This window comes from Nannobrachium achirus (assembly GCF_963921795.1).
Source record: "Nannobrachium achirus genome assembly, chromosome: 20".
Lineage (NCBI taxonomy): Eukaryota > Metazoa > Chordata > Actinopteri > Myctophiformes > Myctophidae > Nannobrachium > Nannobrachium achirus.
The window spans coordinates 16,776,765-16,794,879 of record NC_137827.1 but is presented as its reverse complement, the minus strand read 5'-3'; the positions used below and the strand labels follow the sequence as shown (position 1 = coordinate 16,794,879).

The window sequence follows — 18,115 nt, the reverse complement described above, 5'->3', positions numbered from 1 at the left end:
ATCAATAGAAAATAAGTCATTTTTTGGGTGAACTACTTTAAACCCCCAAAGACCTGGAACGCGCCCGAGTCAGCGTTAGATTTTAACCCCTTCAACCATTATTGAATGCTTTAACTATTGAAAAATAGCAGATATACAAGCTCACCGCGGCTATTTTTGAAATTTTTTGAAAATGTCTCCTTTGACCCGATCTTTGACCCGACTTCTAAATCCTTCCTCTAAATCAGTGGTTCTCAAACCTTTTCATGTCAAGGACCCCCAAAATTACATTTATTTGGCCGCAGACCCCCCCATCTCAAAATATGTTGTTCCAGGGACCCCCCAGAAGCAGAAATTTGAGTTACAAAAGTTTGCTTTGAAAAATGTGCACACATTTTCACGATTTTTCAAAAATAGCAGATCTACAAGCTCGCAGCGCGGCGCTCGGTGCCGCGCTGTGAGCTTGTATATCTGCTATTTTTCAATAGTTAAAAAGCATTCAATAATTCTGAATGGCCTAAATGGCTTTTAACTGAGAGGGGATGGGGAGGGAGGGAGGGAGGGGTCAGATGGGCTTGGTGGTCTTGTTGTAGACCAGAGGACTAGTGTCCTCCATGGTGGTGACCGTGGAGCCGTTCATGACCACTCGCTGGTGCTGCGGTGTCCTCTTCTTCCCCTTCAGGAAGCAGTAGGCCAGCACACAGAGCATGATGAGGATGGCCAGACCCAGGACAGCGGCTGCTATTATGATACCTGACGGGTAGAAATATGGATTGAGCACGAGGTTATACAAATGTGAGGGAGAGTCACAGTGATGAGTTAGTTGTTTTTCACATACCCGGCCATAACCTTATTTGGTCACAAACACAACGAAAAAAAAAAAAAAAAAAACACATTATATTATATATAAATACATTATATACAAATAGATAATGCATTGGCCGCTGCTGTTCATTGGAGTAATGCGTCAGTCGTCAATGTGGTTGCCATGTTTGGAGGGGCTAGCCGGGCCTTCTAATGCACGGCTAGCATTAGGAAGCATACATACAATAGACATGGTACACAGAATACTATATCTTATTAAGATATCAACAACAGTAATGGTTATACAAAACATTATGCCCATCTCATTAACCGCAGAAGCCATGTTTGACATGCTGAGTCCTTTCCACCCATGAGTCTTTTCCGTCCATGGCGACAGTTCAGCACACAGGTGGCACTTTAGTTTGCACGGGTTGGTCATGTACTGCCATATTAGCCCTTGGGCTGGTCACAGTTTTCACTCATCAGTTATCACCCTCTCAGAACGTTTTATCACTCAGTCAAATAAAAGGAAGTTATTTGATAACCTTTTTTTTTTAATTAATGAAAACTAAAAGTGTATATTATATTAACATCAAAACTAAAAATAAGAGAGTAATTGTGTCATGAAGTATGTATGTTTAGTAAAAACTTTAATTGGTTAGCAAAAGATGTAAAGTTTAGATGGACAACAGCAGATCAATATACCATCTGCTGCATTCAGTGCCTCAATGCAATGTGAAAAAGGAAGACTGGTTCCATACCATAGCAGTACCTCTGACCAACAATGACCCACAGCACATAAAAACTCATGGAGCAGAAAATGACTTTTTAAAAGGGTCATTGTTAAAGATGTCACTTAAAGAAAACTATTCTAGAGAGACAATAGCCTCATTTTCCAGAGTTATGGTGTCATGAAATTAATTACCCATCTCGCTGTTAGACTCTTGGCGTTCAAACTCTTCCTTTCTCGCAAATATGTCCTTTTCTGAAAACCAAGGATAGAAAACAAATTGGATTCAGTTACATACAACAAATGTAATTTGTAATTTTATGTTTTTTTGTCTTGCGAGATTTTTTGTGATGTCAACCCACCTGTTACTCCTCTGCAGGTTTTCATACATGACGCCTCGTCCTCAAACCGGTTCTCGTTGCCCCTGCAGCCTCCGTAGTTGAAGCGGAAGCATTTCCTATCGATGGGGTTGTAGTACCACTTGGTCACACTGTCTCTGCAGGCACCTGTGTGGGGCGGATCTGTGCAGCGAACTGTGGGGAAGAGAAATGTATAACTACTTTCAACCTGGTGTCCCTATTTTTGGGCACGTCATTATAGGTGAAAATTCTCAGTAGCCTTGGCCTAATATATGCTTAATTTATACATACGTTCATTCCTTATTTACAGAAAATCACTAAGAAAGGAACATTGGAGCGCCACACAACACTAAAAGGTACATTGATAAGGCATACATAAATACATGTTAAAGAAGGATGAGGGATGATTAAGGCAAAAAGAAAATATATATATAATGATAATAAACATATGTTATGACTTAACCAAAGATTTTGCACTTATAATTTCCTTTGGAACCGGTTTCACCTGTTAGTCGAAGTGATAGACAATCCCATATTTCAATCTTAAAGAATAACATTTTCAAATTCACCTTTCTGCTCATCCACAGGAATTTGCAGCAGAATTCTAAAGTTGCCCTCCACTGATGAAGACAGGAGAAACAGAAGTTAGACAAGTCTTTAAAGGAAACATTTTCATCACTATCAAAAAACCATCGCTGCATCTACGATAGCAGTGAACCAGTATGAAAATGAAGCTGAAGTTTGCATAGAAACTTTGCTCACAGTCTCTGCACTTGGCCTCGTCCGAACCGTCGCTGCATTGTTGGACCGTGTCACACTCCAGACTCTTGTCCAGGCAGCAGCCGTTGGCGCAGGTGAACTGTTCTTCAGTGCATGCAGTCCCACATACTTCTTCTGCAACACAGAAAATGGTTGTGATTAGGGGCAGTTAATCAAACTGATTAATAATAATAATACATTTTATTTATAAACACACTTTACATTATTTCAAATCTCAAATCTACATGGTTTAAAAACATACAAATAACATGGGACCCAACTAGGCTAAACTAAAAGGTCAAATTATTATTATTATTATTTTTTTTTATTTTTTCAAAAACGGCCAACTTGGGAAACTCGTGTTTGGCACCAAGTGTGTGGCACCAAGAACTACTTGAAAGCATGATAATCCGGTTCCGGAAACGGTTACAAACATGATGGAACCGATTCTTTTCCGGTTCCTCAATGTTGGATCCGTATCCCTACCCTATCTGTGACCATTATGCGCACCAACCACTCTGTCGCCATTTGAAGGCAATCATTTACTAACAGAAAACACCTACCTTTGCTTGCAGGTACCAATCCTCTTCCAGTTCCAGTTCCACCTCCTTTTTCTGAAACAGAACACAGCACAACATCCGAAGTTATTTACTCAGCTGTTCTAAATTTCCCTTCTCCATTATGGATGTGCATTCTAATAACAACAGGAAAATACTGCAGTGAATTTTGATCCTGACGTCCAGCTGATGATCACAGTAATATCAGTGATGTAGGATTTCAAGATGCAACAGTGTCTGCTATCAATTATAATTCACTCTGGATGAGAACATAAGCATGCATTAAAATGGAAACTACAAAATGTACTGTAGAAAAAGTACCCTAAATGCAAACCATTGTGTTTTAACATATACTGTAGCAGATACATTAGCAGACAACATATACATCTTTTTGTCAAACAACTACTTAGAAACATGCAAACCTGACTTCAAACTCCAAAATGCCCAGTATAAGAAGATGAGAGAGAGTCTTCCACCATAGTCTGAAGACTCCACCTTAGCCTGTAGCACTTGCCGACCATGCAGGCTTAAAGGACAACTCTGCCCTACATGACTAGGTTCAAAATGACTGTCCATGGGGTCTATTAGGTAGAAATGTCACTGTTGTCCAGTTTTCCCAGCAGAACCCAGCAGCTCTCATAGTATAGAGTGGAGCCCATAAGCCTATCGCTATTACGCTATAAGTTGTGGTCAAGTGTTTTTAATTTTCATGAATGCCTTACTAGTTGTCATTACAAACACATTCATGCCGTCGTTGTCCCACAAAAGCCATCACACTCTGCTAAACAGATGTTATGCTTTTATGTGTTTTACCAAGTCCCAGAAATGATGCCCTGTGATTGGCCAGTACAGTCACTTAAATTGGCAGTTGTGCAGAATGCTCACCCCAAAACATGATTTGTGAGATTGTGGTGGCTTGTGTGGTACAACCAAGGCATGGATGTGTTTGTAATGACATATAGTAACACATTCATGAAAAGAAATAAATCACTTGACAGTAACAGATAGTGTAAAAGCAATAGGATAGATAGTGCTGGGGAAACTGGACAACAGGGGCATTTCTGCCTAATAGACCCCATGGACAGTAATTTTGGATCAATATAACTAGGAAAATGAGCCTAGAAGTGATTTAGGGTGGAGTTGTCCTTTAAGCAAAGGCTAAAATGTAATTTAGAAGATAGTGTGTTATATGTATGCACTTAGTTTTTGTTTAGTTGTTTGTAGAGTTTTTGTAAAGCGCCTTGGGTTTATGAAAGGCGCTATATAAATAAATGCAAGTAGTTATTATTATTATTATTATTATGTAGACAGATGCCAGGTCATTTGTAGACCTGGCATCGTATAGTGAGTAGTTTCTTTTCTTTTCAAATCTTTTTTATTAAAGCACAGTATCACATTGAGGCAGGTACATACATAAACAGTGATGACACCTCAAGTCCCATTCCCATCACAATAATCATTGGTACAAAATAGTACAAGATCTGAGGCCATCACAGTACGTATAAGTTCAGTATAAAAATAAGAAAAACCCTGCCAAAAAAGGATAATAAAAGAAAACATTTTCTCCCTTCATATTCCCAATTTAGTGTTAAGCCAATTCCCCCTTTCCCATGCTCTACGCTAGACCCATCCCTGCTAATCCCCACAGTAGTCATTGGGAGGGTGAAGACAACAACGGGTCTCCTCCGATACCCGATCCGTCATGCCACTATCTTCTTTTCACCTGACATTGAGGAGCATCACCGGGGGGCGTAACGCATGCGGAGGTACACGCTATCCTCCCCAGTTCCACCCCTCTCTGAACAGGCGCCCTGACGTGAGTATAGTTTCAATATACAGATTATAGATTTGACAGATGATAGGTTCTTCGTTTACCTATGAGCTTAGATTACTATTTCTATGCAAGTTACACAATTACTACAATTTCACAATGTGTCGCGATGCAATGCATTGTGAGCTTTTAGATCTCCTATTTTCAAAAGGTTTTTATTCATTTGAAAACTACATCATTTTGTCTGGACAAATAACTAATTTTACTTGTGACAGAGTATTTCTACATTGCAGTATTGATACTTTCACTTAAGTAAAACATTTCAGTACTAACCACTACCACCACCTGTAAATTGCAGAACCAAGGTGTTGGGTGACGTACCAGAGCCAGAGCAGGCAGTGACACACTCTTGGTTGGACAGGTAGTTGTTGTGGTTGGGTCTGCAGCCTCCAAAGTTGAACTGTTCACACTTCTCTGAGGCAGCGTTGTAGTGCCACCGAGGGAAGGAGCCGCGGCATGGTCCAATCTTCTTAGGAGCCATACAGTGGTCTGGTGATGAGATGAACAACATGACATTTACATTTCTGGTGGACCATAATTATATAGTATATGTATGTACGTACAATCTCATACATATCACTCTCCCTCTCCCATCAACAATCTTGCATTTACTTACAGTCTTTAGCGACAAAGATTTAGCGACAAAGTCGGCAATAGACTTATGTCTAATTGCATTAACTTTTTGGGGGGTTCAGTTTAGTTTACAAAAAGTAGTGATAATTAGTGTGAATTCAAAATAACGTGCTAAAATACACACATTTTTTGGGGGAAATTCCCCTTTAGCAGACAGAACCTTGCCTAGTAAACCATCTCTCCGTCATGGAATTCAACTTCATTTTTATTCAGCAGACCAAAATGAAATTGAATTCCGCAACCAGGGTGGTTTAGCAGGTTAGACAGAACCACAAGTAGGCTAGATATTATACTTGAGTAAACCTGAGTAAACATTATGACCAATTAATATGAATATGGGCAATGGGACAGAACCATGTTGATTACATGTTGATTACATGACTTTTGAGTTACTGTGTACCGCTTTGCGTGATTTTAGGGCAAAATCTGTAGGAGCAGTGTCCAAAAATGTGTCTTGCAAGAATCGACCTCATGGTGGCGCTACAAGAGGGGCATGTGAGAAATGAGGGGTGGAGGTTATGGTTTGCACCCCATTCTTTGTATTGTTGTAATTGTTTTACAGAGGTTACGGTTAGGAATAAGATTAGGGGTAGGCAACTAGGCATATTATTACTGAGGTTAGGTTTAGGAATAGAGCTAGTCATAGTTTTACTGAGGTTAGGTTTAGGAATAGAGTTAAGTTAGGCATAGTTTTACTGAGGTTAAGTTTAGGAATAGGGTTAAGATAGGCATAGTTTTACTGAGGTTACGTTTAGGAATACCTGGTGGCGACTGTTCCGGGGTTGCCAGATTTGACCCGGGGCAACTGTTGTATTGTATTCCTTTTGACTAGTCCAAAAATAGATCTGCCTAATGTTTGATAGCAGGTTGTGTGACGTTGTGGCACTTCAGTTTGTCCTGACGCGGTGACAGACACACATGGTTGCACAAGGAAGTGGTTGGTGTCTCTTGAGTAAGACTGGCGTGTTTATACTGTAGATGAACCAGTTATGCTCCCACGATGTGGTTGTTGATGATGCCATGATGCCAAGCACCACCATTGTGTTTTAACTTGAGTCAGTTCATGATGATGAAAATAGTAACAGCAACCTCAAAGCTGCACTGGATTTTTCACAGTTTGCGTTGGCGACCCCAAGTGGCGGAGAGAGATGTTTTGTGTTATGTGCCACTTTTTGTTGTATACCATTTAAATTGTTTTGAGAAAGCGACTGCAACAAATTGCTGCTATTTGTTTCAAAAAGCTTTATACCCAGTATTTATATATAACATTTATATAACACAATGCGACTGAGAGTGTACCGTTTACACAATGCTGTACGCCTGTACCCCTCCAACTATATACTATACATTCCCCATTTTCAACTGTTTTCATTATTTGACACTTGCTTTGGCAATCTAAACTTAGGTTTCTCATGCCAATAAAGCTCCTTTGAATTCAATTTAAGCCATTTTAACCAAAATCTTGCATAGAGCAGCTTTAAAGCAAAACTGATGACTATAAAAGCTTGAAGCTACTATAGGTGGGTCTGCTCATTGGAGATTTAGGGCTGGTATGACTAGACTTCAACTGAAATAAAGAGAAGCCTCTCATTCATTAAGCATGGGGCTGTTGGGTTCCATGTAGCCTCAAGCCCCTCAAATTTGCACGTAAGTAATGTATTTAGGTGCAAATGTACCGAGACCGACATCTGGGGTCACTGCTGTGCCTTTGGCCTGTTCCATTGAATCACATTCCTAACACCACCTAGGCTTGTTAATGGCTAACTGAACCAATGAATGGTTAAAAGCCCTTCTTCCTTTTCCCCAGACTAGATACAGGCTATCTTTCATTCGACCAGCAACATCTAAAGGATGGGCCTGATGTAATCAGAATACAGTATAGAAGATCATTGTTATTTGTATTAATCAGTGTTGAAGACTATCATGACAGTGACTACAAGTCCTTGTTTGTGAAACCCGAGCTGAAACCAGACCGACAGGTTTTGTGGAGTCGTGGGAGGAGAGAGGGACTGGGAGCATGGCAGGGCGGAACGACAGAGAAGAATCACAACCGCTGCTTCTAGTCAAGTGACTTGCAGGTCTGACAAAAACCCTGGGGCACAACCTAGGGGAAAAAGCCGATCTGTTCACTTCCGCTTAAAAGTTACATTGTGGGATTTAAGGAAGAGTTTAAATTTCATTTATGAAATTCTTTTGAATTTATTTTTAATCTATGAAAAAATAAAATAATAATAAGATCTTTAGGGGATATTTACTCACGACCTACAAAAATCAGTCTGTGACCCACAAGTGGGTCCCGAACTACTGTCTAAGGAAACAAGCAAAATGTCAGTTGCATCTCACCGCTTTCCTGCTCATAGTGAAACGGTTGTCTGGCATGTTACTGGAATAGTAAGATTCATTTCCCAATCTTGATGGTATTTCTACATTCCGTACACGGGAATCAAAAGGAGCATGCTTTGACCTGTCTAACACGGAAGGGCTTGTGTTCTTGTTGTGACACATGCAAATGATACCAGAACAATTCACGTCATGAACCCTCGCATCCCTATTCTGAGCATGTGATAATAAGTGAAAATTAGGTGAAAATTGTACATCCGCTGTTTGGTCCCCAAAGACAAAGTTACGGCATAATATTGATCCCAGTAGGGTATCCTCCCCTGCATTTACAAACCACTTAAACTATATATACTTAATTGTTGAGCGGAGTCCCCCCAGGGCTCCATACAAGAACCGCTCCTTTTTTCCTGGTCTACACCAAAATCACTTCCTAAAAAATAGCTCATCTTCAAGCTCGCCAAAATCACTTCACCAAAAATAGCTCATCTTCAAGCTCACATATTTTTGCGACAGGAGGACGCTAGGATACATGTGGTTCATCCTAACTAGCAGTGTACACTGTGCACGCCAGCTCTAAAAAAGGTCAGTCCACACCAATGCAACTCCATGGAACATGCAACTATTTGGAACCATTATCCCCATTGGTTTGTTGCAAGGAGTTGCGACTAGTTGCATTGGTGCAGTCTGGCCTTTAGGCAGTGGCTTGCTCCAGGGCACTGACAGAGGTATGTTCCCAACATGCATGTCTATTGGTGTAACAGGAAACCAACATGCACGTCTATTGGTGTAGCAGGAAACCAACATGCATGTCTATTGGTCTAGCAGGAAACCAACATTACATGCACGTCTATTGGTGTAGCAAGAAACCAACATGAACAAGGGGAGAATAAAGGCCTAGGACCTTCCTGGACTACAGCCACACACTAAGCCATTTTCAAACATAGCATCCATCGATTCTACTCTGATGTTTTGAGCACCTTTCAGACATTTCAAAGCACACACTGACCCATTTTGGTGTGAAATCTCCTTGCATTTTAGTTTAAAAGGGCCGGAATGGAGTCTTTTGAAAACATTCTTTGAATGTACAAGCTTTGTGTGACTATAAGTGCCGTTTAATGGATGTTGTTGTCAAATAGCTGTCCCAATTTATGATCGACTAACGCGTTCCTAGCTTGAATCCACCATTGGAACATTATGCATCAACATGTTGTGTCTCACACTCACTTTCCTGAGCTTACTGTGGCAACAACACATTTAAATCAATTACCCTAATTGAATAGGCGTAGTCTAAATAGTTGGTGAGGCAACAGCACAAACCACTGAGCCTCTGTGCAACCCCTAAAGAAACTAGTGGTTCCCAAAAACAAGAAGAAATTCCATGAATGAAAAAAAGAAAGACATTTTCTTTCATTCATTGTAGATCAGCCGTTTTCACTAGCTCTTGTCCCGGGGAGACATAACATTTCTCTTTTGGGTCTGGAGTAATAAAGTTGAGAGACCACTGCCCTAAACCTTTCTAAAGGGACTGTCCCACACACACGTCATTACTGCATCTTAAGCCGACAGATAAGACAAGACAAGACAAGACAAGACAAGACATATGGGTATCATTGTTCTTCTCTCACCACAAACTAAGCAGGTGACTTTTGTCACCAAATACAAACATGACTCATGTTTGTACTTGGCAGTGAGTCAGTATGAGTCCACAGCAGAAGCACAGCAGAAGCAGAAACTACCCCTAATAGAAATCACTATCAAATACTTTCTTTCTATTCATATAATTTACCTTCTTTCTACCCATATTTCTATTCTGTATCTCTAAGTATATAAAGTCCTTTTGCACACCTTAGTAAGAAGGAATGAACAGCCAACATACAAAAGAAGGAAAAGTTCTCGCACTCTGTCTTCCCTTACAGCTAAATGTATTCAAGAAGTAGTGTTTTGGTCAAATGAACTTCTTTGCATCCTGCAAGTTAAGAGCGTGCAGAACCGTTTCCTCTTCTTTACATTCTGTATCTCTAAAATGCTTTAAAAAAAGAGAACTTCGGAAGCGACAGTCTAGACTGATACTTGTGGTGTGAAAAATGCAGGTGCTGATATTTATTTTCAGTTGTATGGTTTTGAGGTGACAGACCAGCTAAAAACAAACAGGTAAAAGTAATCTTGTCAGAATCCCTCCTACAGACAGTACAACTGTAGAACTGTGTTTTCTTGAAGGGGTATTTTCACTTTGAAACTACTCTGGCTTTTTGGTCCCCTTTAGTTCTTGTTGAGGTATTTCTCACTGTACATCAGCAGATAAGTTAATTTTGTTCTCTGCAATTACACATTCAGTGCCATTAACGGTTAGGGAACGGTTAGGGTTAAGTGTCTTGCTCAGGACACTTCGATACAGAATGGGAAAACCGAGACCTTTCGCATTCCATTTAGCAATGGCTGGCCCATAATATCGGTAAGATCATGCTGTGATCCGAGCCTTGTGAATTCAGTTTCATGTCTCTCTTTATACGATTTATTTTGGGGCTTTTACCTTTTATGCCTTTATTGATAGTACTGACAGGAAATGGGGATAGAGATGAGGAGTGACACGCAGGACAGGTCGTCGGGATCGGGATTTGAACCCGCGACACGCTATCAGGCATCAGAGCCAATGTGGTATAAGCCTGAACCGCTAGGCCGGCGGGAGCACCGTCATTATTGATATCGATACATTATGCTGACTATTGGCTCACTGAGATACCCAATAAATCATTATTGGTCCTAGTAAAGCAACAATCAATCCCCTAGAGTTGCTACTCACCCTCAGACTGTTCAGGCGTTAGGACCAAGACTGTGATCTGAGTTGAACCCTGTTGGCCGATGGAATCTGTGACAGTCAACTTGAACTTGTAGACTCCAGAGGTCAGATTGGACACGATGACTTGGTCATCAAAGTTGGTTTTCTGTGTGGCATGGAAAGAAACACCTTCAGAAACAGTACAAACCACCAGGATTTGAACAGTCAACAATAATACAGTCACATCTAATCAGAAATCATAAAAACATGCACACAAAGGGCTGTATTTACACCATAATTCCTCAGACTTCTCATTAAAACAAACATCATCGTCTCTTTGCCCACCTCCATGACAGCGAAAGGGTTTCCAGCCACTAGCTGCCACTGGTAGGACACGATCTCATGGTCGTCTTTGCTCTGGATGCCATTGAGCGTCACACTGTCCTGAGGTTGGACCACCTGGTCCTGACCGGCGTTGGCCTCGGGCGGGTGGTCATTCTCATCTGGAAACGACACCAACGGGTTTCAATGTACATAACAGACGAGCACGACAAAATGAGGAGAAAGTTGTTGTCAGCAGGGCTGGGATGATCTACAAGCTCACAACGGTTGCATCTTCCGGAAGTGTCCCACAGATAATGCTACAGTAAATTCTCGCGGAAACAGGTGGATAGGAATTGTTAAAGGAATCAGAGTTATCAGACCGTTAAAGTACCAAAGGATCCCAGCCCTAGTTGTCAGATAGGAACCATTAGTGGCTACAAACAGGCGTTTACATTTTAGACAACACTGTTGTCAAATCAGGTCCATCATGTGGCCGTGATGTTTTTGTGTCTATGCAGCATTCTACGGTGTTGTCGATACCAGAGGCAAGACACTTCTCAGAGGAGCCACACCAGCTCTCTCTCACACAGAGGATGTGGGTTTGTATAGAAAACAGAAACCTAAGCCTGTGACAGAAGGGAGCCATAATGAAACCTGTGTGCATGTGTGAACATGCAGCCAGGGAGCATTCTCCCATCCGCCAGAGGCCTAAATAACAACAGATTATAAGCCTGACTTTGAACCACCCAGGCCCATAAAACAATCACTTCACTTGGATCGTACACATACACACTCACTACTAAACTGAGGTCTAATTGTTCATGAGTAAATAGCAAAAATGAAACCATTCAGTAGGCCTTTTAAATGCTACAATATAAAACTCTGTCCATTAGGTTCAATTTGTGCTGCTCTCAGGATACAGGAAGGGTGGACTCTGTGGGTTCCTTTATGTGGGTCTAAATTGACCCATACAATTCTGTAACTCTGACAAATGGAACCAAATGGAGACCTTAACAGGTCCATTTGGTTCCATTTGTACACTGTCAGAGTTAAGGGGAGACCTTGAAATGTAAACGTTTGAGAAACACTGACCTAGAACAAAACAAATAGAGATTTTTAGAAGGCGTGTGTAGAATCTGGGTTTTAAATGAACAATAGGGGACATTTACTGTGTATGTTATTCTCGTCCTCGGCCAGGTAGCTCTGATGCACGGTGTCCAGGATGTAGCTGATGTATCCCTTCTTCCTGACGAAGCGGCAGGCGTATTTGCCCTGGTAGACGCAGTCGAAGATGAAGCAGGACTGGACCCCCGCGCTCTCCGCGTCCTCCCCGGGCCCCGCGCCGCCGCTGCTCTCCATGAAGGCGACGTTGCAGCGGGCGTCCTTGCAGCAGGCACGCACGCAGTCCTTGTAGCGCGCGACCTCCGGCTTGGCGATGAACGTCGCCCCGGCCTTCACCGACTCGTCGGCGTCCAGGATGAAGTCCTCCTTCCCCCGCTGGAACTTCGCCAGGCACTGCTCCCCGAAGCCTTGATCCTCCTGGCCGTGCGTAAAGCAGCAGCACAGCAGACAGAACAACAACACCAGAGGAAGCCCAAAAGGTCCACCTCTTTGCTGGGGAAGCGTCATTGTTTGTGAGGATTTAAAAAGTCAAAAATAAATTAAGATCGGATTAAAAAAAAGGTTCCCCCGCACAGATAAATCCGATCTGGTGACCTGTGGAGGAGAGATGGACGTTAAATTTAAACGAAAGTGATAAATAACACACTAAAAGAGAGAATAGTCTAGGCCGCTAGTCAGTTGCGCTTTTCTCCTCACAAATCATTATTGAAGGTGACGCGAAGAAAAAGTCCTGCCTTTTTGCAGACAAACTTCAATGAATTTATGGCCTTTCCAAGGGTTGTATTCCTTCCTGTTTGATCTCCGACAACGGATAAAAGGAGCCGGAATTCTCCAGAAAACACTTACCGGTTTGTTATCGAGACTTTTTACGCAAATAACGAGCCAAATCTTTCCATCGCTCAGGTGAGTCACTCCTACCTGCGAAGAGAAACACAGGAAGTGAAATTGTACGCCAGCAGCAGTAGGCGTGCAGAGTCGCCCGAGTCGCCACTCCCAAGTCATTACGACACACACAGTATCGAAAGAGTTTATTACTGATTCCAACAATTCCTTAAACTGATCTGATGTCAACTGTCAAAACTAGTCAGTCAGAGCTGAGTTGTCGGTGTGTAGACCTACGTTGTAGCATAATTGTCACAATATGTGTACAAATAGTCTATAGTCTATAGTCTAAATAGTCGAATTAATAATAGAATAAACCAGTCAAATTACATGAATATATTGTAGGCCTACATATTTTTTTAAAACACTATTTTCATTTTCCATTTCATAGCGAACAGTAAACATACGTGTAGCTACAATAAATTGTATCCGAAATGTTATTCAACCCCCAACCCCCATCAAGGCCATATCAAGACATGAATATTTGAATTCATAATCATTTTAATGAGTTATAAAATAATAGCCTATTAAAGCATCAGTGCTTTAAAAGGCTATTCGAAGTATTATGATGATTTTACTATCATAACATAACATCACTAGTCCTGACTATTTCTAAAATAATGTTATGTAGCCTATATATTCCAGTTTCAGTTTCACCAGGACTTTTCAGATTCTCAATGAAAAGTAGGCTAGTCAATTTGGTAACAGGTAGAGTCGCCGAAATGAAGCTCGCCGAGAAACGGGGGGTGCGTTCGGAAATGCACACCGGGTGTGGCAACGGTGCGCTTTTTCAGCCTGAACTCTGAAGGTAAACTTTCTGAAAAGCAGCAGTTGCTAACCATGATGTTTATAAACTAGGGTAAATTATGGCTATAGTCTTAATCTCACAGTATCATAAATGTTAATGCTAGCAACAACAAACATGTAAAGTAGGACACACAATCACAGTATGCCTTCTTCAGTATCAACATGAATTAATATTCTAATATTCTATTATAATTTACCCTAGTTTATAAACATCAATAGCAACGTTAGGTTAGCAACTGCTGCTTTTCAGAAAGTTTACCTTCAGAGTTCAGACTGAAAAAGCGCACCGTTGCCCCACCCGGTGTGCATTTCCGAACGCACCCCCCATTTCTCGGCGAGCTTCATTTCGGCGACTCTACTGGTATTCGTTAATTTTGTGCCACAGCTACCGGGTGGCTCATTTAAAAGACTCCCAGGACTTCCACTATTTCATTTTGTATTGGCCCACTCAAAGCGCTGTTATCTTGAAATAATCCAGAAGTAAGGTAAAAATGAAAATGCCTGGCTATGCCTATTATTATGGGCTATCCATCAACTGTAAAATGTGATTATGTATCAATTACATAATTTTGATAGGGGGATGGGTGGCTAAGAAATGTATAGAAGTATAAATTAATTTATACATTCTGCCCAGACGATTTTCATTTTAATCCACAAGAGGGCAGTATATTCACATAATTATTAAGGGAATCTTTGTTAGGCAAAAAATATAGGCTATATAAAAGCTCTCATAAGAGCATGTCCCCACTCCCAGTCCCCACCATAAGCGAATCTCAACCTTTTTAATTTCAAGGACCACCAATTTGATATGCACTGACTCCCTTTTCATAAAATAATCTCTGGGACACTGAGACAAGAACATTTTTATATAGGCCTAATGATCCAGAATGATTTTACTGTCTATGTACTGTAGGTGTAGAGATGAAAATAGCCATACTTGTTATATATTTAGCGGGGGATCCCCTGTAACCCCCTCGAGGACCCCTGGGGGTCCCCAGACCCCATGTGGGAACCACTCTGCTTTGTGCCATAGCAGAGACTCATCTACTGAGTCATCAGGTTATGTGATGAGTCATTAAGTAATAACCATCCATGTGTAAATAACCAGAGAGCGTGAGAAACAAATAAATAAACCCATCTCTAACTTTAGAGTGGAGAGAGAGTGGATGAGTTTTCAAAAGTATACAGCAGGGTTCCCCAATAGGCGGCCCGCGGGGGGCTACTGTCAGGCCCCCACCAACCCCAGTAATAATGGTGGTATAAGAGCAGCAACAACACTAGTATATCGTATTTGTCAGGTGGAAACCTTGTATCTCCAAATGTGTACATTCTTTCGCAAAGTAAAGCCCTGCTTCATCATTCCGACAACGGCGATATCTGAACTGTCACTGGAGTAGCGGAAACGCCACCGTCGCCCCCTGTAATGATGTGGCCCTCGGCTTGGTACCCTAGACATGATTCGGCCCTTGGGGAAAACTAATTGGGGAACCCTGGTATACAGCCTCTTGAAATATGCCAGTAGACAAACAGATGAACAGTGAATAGGTATTATAGAAGAAAAAAATAGCTTCTGGCGTATAAGATAGATCCAGTTTATTAACAGAGCAATTGTTTCCATTTGTATTGAGAGAGTACAAATTCAAATCCAAATACATTTGTACACTTTCAGAGTTAAATTACAATTTAGTTCAACTTACAAGCGTGGGATCAGAGTAGGCTAATTAATGACATGAGCCCTAGTCAACAAATGGCTACGGTAAGTGATCACATAATTAGTGCAAAGAGAACAATGTAGCCCTTCAAAGTAACTAGGATACCAGCCAGGTAAACATCAAAACTAACTAGTGTCTAGATAGAATTCTTAAAATGTGTGGTCAATCAAAACAAATCTAAATAACAAAAATATGTGAACAAGTAGTAGTATACTATATCTCAAGGGTCTTCAACAGGGGGTCCGGGACCCCTAGGGGGTCCTCAGAGTTACTACAGGGGGTCCTCCAAATCTTTGTGAGATAGAAACTTTTTTCTCCTTTTTTATATTAACCACTTGAACCCTAGTGTCCATATTCTAAGAACTTTAGCCAAAAATAGCAGATCTACAAGCTCACAACACCTCGCGGTGCGAGGCGTTGTGAGCTTGTAGATCGGCTATTTTCGGCAAAGACGTTTGTTGTAGAGGGGAAAAAAGAAAAAAAGTGAAATGTCAAGTTATGTATTGTCGATTCAAGTGGTTAAATACGTATCTGAAAACAAATTGACATGAATCCAAAATACACTTATGATTTTGCTGTCAAACAATGAAACTATATGGAATCTATGAACAGGTTGTGGGGGCCCGGGTCCCTGCTTCATCTCTCTCTCAACTAAGGGGTCCTTGGCCTGAAAACGTTGAAGACCCCTGCTATATCTATTTAAAAAAAGTGACAAGAATGGATACAAGAGCGTATTGGTGGTAAGGTCTGAATTAACACCAACACTCAGGATTTTCTAGTAAACTGATGCTGGCTGCCTCCTCTCCCACCTATAGGATGAGATCACTCTCAGGCAGGGTGGAGGAGAGTCCTCACATCCAGACGAGCTGATGGAGTAGAACTGAGCAGCAGAGGATGGCGATGAATGAATATTTGTTTGCCTGGTAAGGTGAGCTTTCAGAGATGGTCAATAATTCAGTGTTGGTAACAGACGGTGCATCAGCGGGCGAACACGCACAGCTACGCTGACTGATAGTCTCCTGCCAAGACTCATTGTTCATATCGTAATAGGATCTGTTGGAAAGTCCATGGGCCGATGTCTCCCTTGTCTCAGTTGTCATAATTTGGCACTGGAAAGTTGCAGCTATGACTGTTTGAACTTGGGGTAGGCTACTCCTGGCGACATTTGACTTTTTCAAACATTAAAAAACTAACAAAAAACATTGGTTGAGTTCCAAATGACCATAGATAGTATTTGCAGATTAATTTATTATTCATGACGACGTAACTGAGGATGCCAATTTTGACTTCAAGGCTTATTAAACGTACACCTGATAATGGCTCTATAAGGGACAGGGTGAGTATCACTCCAGTGGAACCCTGGCTAACCTGTCAGGGGGACCCAGCCATTGTTAGGTGTGGACAGACGGAAGAGGACCCGGCTAATAATGTCAGGCCTGTTCTATAAACATTCAATCTATTTGTCGTCATTGATTAATTGCTACATGTTAGGCTATAGTAGTTTTTGGATTATTCAATCAAAGATGTTAGACGTGATGGGATGTGTCCAGTTCACGTTAGCCTATATACAGGTGCACAAAATTCAATCAGAATGAGTGTTTGTGTTTGTGTTTTTTCCTCAACACTGAGTCAGCCACTCTCAACCTGGTGCCCCAATTTTGCAGCAAGGGCGAGATCATCCAACAGCCTACAACCTGGTTGAAACCGGGTTGCCAAAAACAACAACCCGGTCGTTAAAACAGTGCCCGGTTGCTAGAATCAACAACCCGGTCACTAAAACAGTGCCCGGTTGCTGGAAACAACAACCTGGTCGCTGGTTGTTGTTTCTAACAATCGGGCACTGATGTAACGACCGGGGTTGCTGTTTTAGCAACCGGACATAATTTTTGGCAACCTGGTTTCAACCATGTCGTAGAGCGTAGGCTGTTGGATGATCTCGCCCTCTCTCCAATTTTGAGCATGTGATTGTGAGTGAAAATTCTCAAAAGCTATTTAGCTAAAATAGCCAATTTATTATGCATAGTGAGCTGCATATTGTCTATGATTTGCTATTTTTTTTAAAAGTGATTGAAATGTTACGGGGAAATGAATATGAGATTGCTTTTACATTATTCTGCTTGCCTTTGCAAACTCAAAGTTGACACATTGATTAACCACATGAACCTTAATGTCCCTATCCTGGACATGTCATCATAACGGATGAACATTCAGTGAAAATATGCGAACGGTCGATTTACAAGCACACACAATATGCAATTTATTGTGATGAGATTTGGTATAGAGGGGAAAGGATCGAGGGGATGATATACAGAGAGACTCCTGGGGGACACAACTATATAGGGTTTAAGTAGTTGAATCAACTAACCGATAAGTCAGAGACATCTTTGACTATTCGTCAACTAAGAATTCCTTTCCTTGATGACAGTCATGGGGTTCAGTTACATAAAGCTAGCCGTGTATAAACGAGCAGTGTTGCACTGTGTGGGTGTTGTCAACCAGG

At 41.4% G+C, this 18,115-nt stretch overlaps 1 protein-coding gene across 1 annotated transcript; it reads right to left on the bottom strand.

The window, feature by feature from the left end:
• Positions 1–68: 68 nt before the first annotated feature.
• Positions 69–12,721, bottom strand: spint1a (serine peptidase inhibitor, Kunitz type 1 a; the record flags this gene model as incomplete). Its single annotated transcript, XM_080750863.1, has 10 exons — positions 69–732; positions 1,709–1,768; positions 1,876–2,046; positions 2,442–2,492; positions 2,635–2,766; positions 3,195–3,245; positions 5,341–5,508; positions 10,793–10,934; positions 11,114–11,271; positions 12,262–12,721. The coding sequence occupies 10 exons, from the start codon at positions 12,719–12,721 to the stop codon at positions 545–547; spliced, it is 1,581 nt and encodes a 526-aa protein (XP_080606989.1). The 3' UTR covers positions 69–544.
• Positions 12,722–18,115: the final 5,394 nt, after the last annotated feature.